Source organism: Porites lutea, chromosome 7, assembly GCF_958299795.1.
Source record: "Porites lutea chromosome 7, jaPorLute2.1, whole genome shotgun sequence".
NCBI lineage: Eukaryota > Metazoa > Cnidaria > Anthozoa > Scleractinia > Poritidae > Porites > Porites lutea.
In genome coordinates, this window is record NC_133207.1 from 7,952,400 (window position 1) to 7,961,799 (window position 9,400).

Consider the following 9,400-nt stretch of genomic DNA (forward strand, 5'->3'; position numbering starts at 1 on the left):
CTTGGGATAGCCGTCAACAGCTAGGCTGCCGCGCCGCTGGCTGGAAACAAGTTTGTAATTTTATATTGGGCAACAACCAATCGAAACGATGGTATATACATTGCCTTTATCTTCCAAATATGGTAAGCGCCGTGAGGAATTAGCTGGGGGATTGTTAGCCAATCAAAAACGGCGAATCATTTTAAATAGATGATAAATAACGGAAATTTAATTTTCTTGTTAAGCATTCTGTAGTAATAAGAGTAGCTACATCAAGGTACTTTTCAATACATGAGGTTTGTCGGTCTTGTCCTGTAAGCTACAAACTGGTGTAGTTAAGGAAATACCTTTGATACAACATCGTAACGTAACAAATAGATGATTCCTGTTTGTTATATTATGTCACATCTAGTATATTCTAATCGAAGAAAATTACTCTCCAAGTTTTACTGAACGTTATTATTTTTCTTATGACTTTTTACAGTGTGGATCAATAATTGTTTTCTTTTACTCAATTCTACGTGTGCTCTTTTGGTCATGTTAAAACGGAGACCTTGTTAATCGTTGTTTGCTTTATGGTGTATACTGTTTACCCGCAGAAATCAGCTTTTTGATCTTTATATTAACTATTCAATCGTCTGAGCAATAACTTTAAGGTGTTATTTCTTAAGCATATTTAGAATGTTTGTTTGTATATATAGAATTTTTATGGTTTTTTTTGGAGGAAAAAAAAAACTTTAAGATTACTTTGCCGTATTTGATTACTTTTACTAGCTCACGACTCATCAAGTTGGGCAATTTTTTCTTTCTTTCTTTCATTATTCACCCGCAACGAACAGGTTCCGTGTGATTCCCTACTGTTAAACCGTTCAAGTTCATGAATACTACCAGAACCACCGTCATGAGTTTTGTGTTTGTTTGTTTGCTTTCCTGTTTGTTTGTTTTGTAAATGACTTATTAAGACCTTAACCCATTCGCCTCTGGAATTTTTGCCGGAAAACGCCTTTTGAAGCTAGTCGAGCGGTTTTCTGGTCACCTTCTTGCTATTAAGAGCTAAAACTTTCCATAAAGTAATTTGCACGTCGTACACTTCGCGGCCTTCTGATCCGGATGTAAAATATTAGCTTGCGTTGTTTTCCCACAAGCTAAGGAATCTGAATCGTCTGAGGACACAGCAAAACTGTGCCTTCAACTATTCTCCTGCCTGGGTGTCGACAGTATTACGTTGACATCGGCCATCGCGTTCAGGCAAGAGCGAGTGCTGCTGGTAACAAAGCTAAACCTGTCATTTGCAAGTTCATTAGTTTACCAGTTTCACTTCAAAGGTTTAACATTCGATTGTTATATCTGTTTTATTGTTTCAACAAGAATTTGCTGTTATTGATCAAGGGTATGGAACGAATTTTATAACCTGTTCATCCAACTTTACAAGCCAGGCCAACTTCTTCTTCAGTAAATTAGGGAGAACAGAATATGATTCGTTGCGTTGGGTAGAAAAACAACGGGATGGATCCCTCTAAAGCTAAGAGTTCTTTCAGTCGACTTTCTTTGCAATAGTTATATCATGCAATTCTAAAAGTATTGGAAACCCTCCGGGACCACTTATCTGATCATGATACTAAATGAAAAACTACTTAAGCCATGGCAGTACTGATATTTGTAACATTGTATAACAAAACTTATTCACCATTTTCGACCCAAGGTTTACTGTCTTATCTTTTGTGGCTCATCGCCCATTCTTTACGTTGTCAACTGACAAAGGAAAACAGGAACCACCCACTGCGTGTCTCCTCGAGTTTTTCTGGTTCTTTTGATGGTATCTTGTTGACCCGCGCGGCATTTAACACATAAGTTCAACTGGAAAGATCATATGAGCGTATCGCAAAGGTCAAAAATCTAAGTCAAGACATTCCTTTGTTTTTTTTCTTTGTTTGTTTGTTTGTTGTTTGTTTATCTTTTTTTTAGAAAAGGTTTGGCTGTTGTTTATGAGAACTTAGTATTTTTTATGATCCTCTCGTAAACTCTGTTTGGAACTTGTAAAACAAATCTAATTCCTTTTTTTCCCAGGTCATCAACATTTAATTATAAGACCTAATGGTTAGTTATGTGTGGAGAAATGTGATAGGACAAAGTGGTGTTAAATCATTTAGCCCAGTTTAGAAGATTTAGTCCATAACTTGTAGATTACACTGTCATCCTGATTATCACTGTTAAGGTAAGACGTTTCTGATCTCTTTTTTATAGCAAATCATATATTACGGTTTCCAGTTCTTTTCCCTTTGGTTGAACAGAGTTTAGAAAAGTTGGCCCTCTCTATGAGTACCTAGGGAAGTCCTTTTTCGCCGCACGTTTTCCATCAAACCGTTAGTTTTTCAACGAAATTAAATCGTCGTATATTAAGAATTGTTCTGCGTGGTGACGGTGCTAGTCAGCTCAAGCACGACGACGACGGAAACAAAAAGGTATAAAACAAAAAACTCTGAACGTACAACAGACTTTTCTGGCAAATTTCTCTGCCTTCAACGTACGACTAAAACTGTCATTCGTGGATCGGAATGCCAATGCTATCGTCGCGCGAGTGTTTTATTCTCTAAAATCGTCGTTTTATCAAAAGTGATCGTCGCGACTTCGATCGAAATACCCATAGAGAGACTCAAAGCTGAATTAGTATGCAGGTTGTCAGTAGGGAAAAGTAATCTTACAGTTCTACTAGCTCTTTCATCTCAGGACTTTTATCTTGATAAAGAGGAGTATAACAGTGAACTGCTGAGAGATTTGTGTGGAGCCCTTTTGATATACACCATTTGACATTGAATACAAGCTTTTTCCCATTTCATCTAGTAGACAATAAAATTGCAGCCTATATCCTCGAAGGGAATTCATCACGCGGATTAGTATCGGGAAAACACTGTGAAGAGAAATTTGTCAAGAAATCAGAAAGAGAGTCTTCTGTAAGCAAGGTAAGAAATTAGCTCTAAATCATTTTGGATTAGTTTTCTTTTTCCCGTTAAACTAGCTAAGACACAATACGTCCTTTGCTTGTTATTTTTGTCCCACTGGTGTACATTTGTACTCGGATTTGTTCCTCTGAGGTTTTTGCCACTGACTGTGGCTGTTCGTCTGGCAAAAATGCGTAAGATTTCCTCTGTGAAGTACTTGATTTACGGGGAACCAATCCTTCCTCTTTTAAATTGTTATGAACATTCTCTGTATTGTTTCTGTCCTTTTCTAGAAGCTTTCTTGCCGTTCAAATCCGATCTTGTTCTCTATTTATTGCTCAGTATGGGTATAGGGCTGGCGCACTTGTGAAACTTGATGGTCTTAGGTTTTCTTCCTCTTTTACTCTTTTCCTCGGTCCTATGTGATAAAGAAAGGTAGTCTCCTGTACAGCATTGCCCAAATCACAACCAATATGCGTCAAAAAAAGGGTGTAGCTTTCCTGTTATCCACCAGTAGTTTGATGGTCCTGAATAGAATGTAATCTCTTCTGGTGGCTATAAGATTTCCTCTCGTTGTCGGTTGTATCATATTCTTCGCCTCATCTTTTCCTTAGCCATAGGTACAAGCTTTTGGCGCAATAATTTCTGCGGTCGTTTGGTTGATGGTATTCAAAGCATCCATTAGGGAACTTAAGCACCAGACGTTCTTGATTCACGAACGGCATGGCTGGCCGCGCAGAACTGGATCGGGGACGCGGTTTACGCGCCAAAAGCAAATCAGTAAGCAAACCAGCGTGAAACCATCACGAACAACGACAGAATAACTTATTTGAAATTGTCTGTCAGGGATTTTGTTTCTTTCTTACGAAGAAAACATGATTTCACAGGAAAAATTTCTACTTTTGTATGACGAATACTCTTTGAGGAAGCCAGAATTTGAATCTCTGGTTTCAACCTGAGAACCCGCGTTTTGAAGTCCCTGACCGCAGCTCAAGAACGTGACATGCTTGACATGCACAGTGGCTGTCATCCTGCAAAAATACTTCCGGCTGGCGTCGGTGGTATGCTTAAGTTCCTTATTAGGGAGCTTAGGCAAAGGCGTTTTTAAGCGACGCACGTCGACAAGAAGTGAGATCCTTTTCATTTCAAAATGACTTGACAATGCCAAATTTGTGTTTAATTCTGAGTCTCTTTCTTATTATAGAGACGATTTGTCCAAAAGTTTGGGCAAAATTACCACTCAAGGATGAAAAAAGTCACTTCCTGTTGACGTGGTCGCTCAAAAACCTCTTTGCTTAAGCTCCCTATGAATAAGTCAACACCAACGTCATCACTAGAGTAATTCCCTTGATACGTGATCCCTTAAGCTATACTGACTGCACTATTTCACTTTTTACATTATAAGCGTTTTCTTCATTTGGTTTCTCTCTTTTTTTCTTTTCAGCTCTTTTTAAATTTACTTTTTATTCCCCAGCCCATTTTGAAAATAGCAAATATTTCCATTGCATATTTTTGTAATTATTATTTTTTCAATGTATTTTGAAGCTTTGCATTTACTACTGAATTGGCATTATTCATGTTATTTTCAATAATAATAATAATAATAATAATAATAATAACATTATTATTATTATTGTTATTATTATTATTAACAGCAATAATAGTAATGATCGTAATACTAATAGTAATAATAATAAACCAGTATTGGTTTGGGTGACTAATAATTGTTTTATTATACATTGAACGAAAAAAAATGGTCACGGCAGTAAGTGGAACTGATAATTTATTTCTAAACGTGTAAAAATAACTTAGGTTCTTGCAGTTTTTTCTCTTTTAAGTAATCAGCAAACAGCTCCTTTGCCACCTTCGACGACCTCTTTTGTGTTCCGTGAGTCCTTGTCTTCAACTATTTTTCGATGTCTTTCTCGGTCAACGAAGCAAACCTGGAAGTCAATGTTTTGCTTCTTCACTGACGACAAGCAAAAAGCGCGCGAACTTGAAGTAATTACCCTTAGAAATCAGGCACCGCGGTCATACGTGACATAATTACCCTTGACCTTGAGTGTCCTTGACATGATTATTGTATAATCAACAGCCTGATGACGTCCCACGCGCTGATTTCGAAAATTCACTGTACGCTTTCGGCCAATCAGAAAAGAGTAGTGAGTTGAATGTATAATAATCATAATCATAATCACTAACGCTTGTCCACCCAAACGAAGACAAAAACCGTTGCGTCGGTCTCCTTTCAGCTGACATCAAAATGTTGTTCCATTTCAGACATTAGCAATCCAATGGCTCTTCTCAAAGTTGTCCTTGTGTTAATGCTTGTAGTTTTGAGCGTGTCTTGGTGTAAGGTTCAGAACATGGAACGTAAGTCTGAGGCCTCCTTTGGTGAAAATGAAGTGAAAGTAAGGGATAAGAGAGCGATAGATCCCCTGAGCTTGATAGGTCTAATTGTGAGCGTGGGTGCTACCATCCAGGGGGCTATCTGCTCTTTTGCATCGATTTGTAGCAAAGACGAAATCACCCCAAGACTGGAAAAGATAGAGAAGAAGTTGGAAGCTATCCACAACGATGTCAAGTCCATCAAGAAAGATGTGGAGGACATCTGGAATGAATCGAAGCGGAAATGGTACTTCAGTAACATCGAGTACGTTGCCAACCAAAGGAAGAAAGTGATAGAAGATATAAAGAGCGAGGACACTACTGGGAGAGCTAAGGAAAGACAAAAGAGATTCATTAATTTGGTTTTAGGTGGAGAAGGCCAAGACGAATTCATTGAAAAAGCTCTTTTTCATATCCCAGACTTGGTTGTCAACAAGGGTCTTGTCACTCATTACTTTAAAGTTCAGACCGATAATGGAAAATCTCCAGCAGAAGCCGCCAAGCTGACCTGGATTTTTATAAGGAAACTCTTCCGATACCAAGAAGACGGCTACGTCTCAGTTGTGCTAGCAGCCTCTTTGAAGTACAAGGATGACGATGCATCTTTTAAAAAGGTCATGAAGGAGGTCTGCAAATGGTGGCCAAAACTAAAGGATCCTACATACACCGAACTATGCGACAAACTAGGTAAAGACGAGGGCTCGCGGGATAATCGAAAAATGCAGCAAGACTTTGTATTTTCTCTACGAGATCTGGCTCTTGTTCCTGTTCAGCTGGTAAAGACTGACTGCAATAAATTCGCAGACTCCTACACTCTACTCTACTCGACTGGCTATCTTTATATAGCACAGCCCCAAGCCAAAAAGATCTTGATCGTCAAACCTGACACATTGGCAGTCGTCAAGTCTGTTGATGTACCTGGATCTGAATGTGGCGGAAATTGCCATCCGTATGGAATCTCCATCTACGCCCCAATGAAACTGTTTGCCATAGCCGCCAAAACCAGCACCTCTGGAGGGAAAAGCAAACTCATGCTGTTTAAGATACAAGGTGACCTAAACGATCCCAGTGGAATAAGTCTTGAGCATTACCTTACCTTCTTTCAACTTTTTTACCCTTGGCAACCTCGGAGGGAGGCAGATTTAGTAGGTGTTGCCTTTTGCGGAGAACGTCTAGCGTACGCTGATAAATACGGTTCAATCACGAATTATGAAATGCCATACGACAAGTTGGTTTACGGTTATAATAATGGGAAGCCAGATCCAATTCAAGGACGAACTGATCGCTTAGACTGGGCTCTCCAAAGAAGCAGAAACTATCACAGAGGCAAGCAATACTACTTCGGCTGCTCGAACGATGGGAAATATTTTGTGATAGAGAGGGAGCTTTCAAGTCATTCAGACGTAGGGGCGGTGCCCTCTGACGAGAAAAGTGGTGCATACAATGTGTTGGACCTGGCGAAAATAAAGGTGATGAACAGAGACTGGTACGATGTAAAGGACGGTCGTTCGCGGATAAACATAATGAAAGGAATAGCCATGGATAGCAAAGGCAATCTGTTCTATTCTGCTCAGAAAAGCTTTTATGCCAATGGCGTAAGTGGTGTCTACCAACGCACTTATGATGGAAAGCGTCGCTACATCAGAGAATGGGGCGAGGGGAAGAAAGTGGAAATGTACGGGATGGCAGTGGACGACAGCGGTTTTCTGTACTCGGTGGAAAATATCGGTTCTGGAAAATGCCTTTACAAATTTGACCACGAAATCGACCTGGAAGACATAAATATTCCTTGACAATATAATAGTTTAAAAGATGATGTTATATCAGAGTAAAAGTTGACGTGTAATAAATCTAGTAAAAAGTAGCCTGTGATGTATCCAATTCAATAAAGAAACAATACAGTTTACGAAAAGAAAATTATTTTGTTGTTACATTATGCTCCGCAACAACCAATCGCAAACTAGCCTTTAATGAACGACAATTTCGCTTATTTGGAGAGTGAGCTCACGGTTTCACGCCGGTATACATGTACAGCCTGTCACCCCTTGCAGTTTTTCACTAAAAGAAAAAAAAAAGTATCGAAAAGGCTAGAGTGGGCATTTTCCTCTGTCCAGTTAACCTCTCTTGATTGTGCCCTGTAATCAACAGGGAAACCAAGTTCCCATTTACAATGAAAGCTTTTGGTGATTTTATCGGTACTATATTAGCAAACAAAGGAGAAATAAATGATAATGTTGCATAAACAATACAGAGTTTAAAGAAATGACCTTTTAAAAGTGCAGTAAAATAATGTATTCGTACGTTTTATAAGGATCAAAGTTTTGAAAATGGTTGAAATACATAACAAGTGTTAATAATTAATGTGCATTTTTAATTATTAACAGAGATTTACCGACCACCGACAAAGATCGAGAATTTTAATCGACTACCGTTCACTACTAACAAAGTAACTGAATTTTAACGGACAACCGACAAATGGACCACCCCCCATTCAGACCCTCGAGAAAGCCTGAATATCGAACAAGTCCGGTGAATTATTCTTTCGGCATTCAGTTTATCTGTTGAACATGCTTAGAACTCTCAGGCTTTGTTTGTCCGTTTTCTAGTCTTTTTATGCTGTTAACAAGACTACAGAAAACTTCAAAAATACAGAAAGTAACGCTAAAGAAGTCAGATCTGATTTTAAAGCTTGAGCATAATTATTTCTGGCACCTTCGGTCATGTTTCTTTTTTGTACTGGTACTTTACGAGGGAGACGATCTCAATTTTGCAAAATAGTTTGACTGTTGTTTGAAAGACAATCCATGTTATGAGATTAAAATCACTATTGGAGACAAAATAAAATATCCGTTATTATAAGTACATGCCAAAATCAGATTAAGATTTCTCTTTAAAAACAAAACAAACAAACAAAAAAAAGACAGAACATACTGCAGATGCCAATGCAAAGTTGTAAATGCGCATTTAGCAATTGCTGAGTAAGTTTGATCTTGGATAATAGAAAGACTGGATAGGAAATGTATGTCACGTAGGCTGATTTCTTATTGCCGATTGGTTGTTTCTTGCAAGATAGCGTAGGATGGTGCTATCATTGTGGAAATTTGTGGCGAAACGATGGCGAAAATGTGTCGCAAACCAGTCGAAATGTAGGGTTTGTTTGCCTACATGTTGTTCTTTATCGAAGTTTTTAGTGCTACTTTAAATTTTGGTGGTAAGCACTTCTTCTTGTTGTTTTGTGTTTTGAAAATTGCGTCCCAAGAATTGAGCTTATCAAGGCATATTTAGTAGACTTGGCGACTGTTTAGAAAGCCTTTATTAAGGGCCTGTTTACATGGAGGCGGGGGACCCCAGGCAAGTGAGGTAACCCGCTTAGGTGGGGTAACCCGCCTGTCCATACAATCTCTCATTTTATTGTGATCACGTTTACATGTTAGGTGGGGTAACCCGCCACATGTTACCTCACCTACCTGGGGTCCCCCACCTTCATGAAACAGGCCCTAAGAAGGTTCTTTCTTGTTTCTATTTATGACTACGATTGACAGATCTTTTAAAGATGGTTACAGAGTGAGTGCCGTAATTTTCGAGCCATACATTTCGATTGAAAAGCGTAATAATATTGTCACTCGACCCTAGCTGTGTATAAGTCCTTTAGTTATGTTGATCAAGTGAAGAGATTTAGGCTGAAAACCAATAAATCAATCCGTAGAGTCTTCATAAGAACTGTTTTAAATAGCAAGACCGGTTTCGGAAATCTAAAATGGTTTCCTTAGTCAGTTACTTTAACAGTTGGTTGCTCGTGGGGTCGCGAGCAAAGAAAGTGACTTTTGTGGCTACTGGAAAGGTCCCTTTTTATAGGCAAGGAAGGGACGCGTTGTTAGAAAAAGTAACTAATTAGAGGTGTAGCACAGACGCCAACTGAACGCATGCAAATTTGCGTTAGGACGACGTTTGTGAAAACTTCATAATGGTTTTTGATTATTAATCCCTTCGAAAATGCATTAAAAATCAACAGTAAAGGCGAGTCTAATTTTGATTTTAGCACAAATCGTAAGACTCAGTCAGTGGAGTGAAGTTCATGCGGTGGCAGAGTAGTT

At 38.8% G+C, this 9,400-nt stretch overlaps 1 protein-coding gene across 1 annotated transcript; it reads left to right on the plus strand.

Moving 5' to 3' along the window:
- The first annotated feature begins 5,212 nt into the window (after positions 1 to 5,212).
- On the plus strand, positions 5,213 to 7,187 carry LOC140944270 (uncharacterized). The gene has a single exon (XM_073393405.1). The coding sequence runs from the start codon at positions 5,213 to 5,215 to the stop codon at positions 7,097 to 7,099; it is 1,887 nt and encodes a 628-aa protein (XP_073249506.1). The 3' UTR covers positions 7,100 to 7,187.
- The last annotated feature ends 2,213 nt before the right edge of the window (positions 7,188 to 9,400 follow it).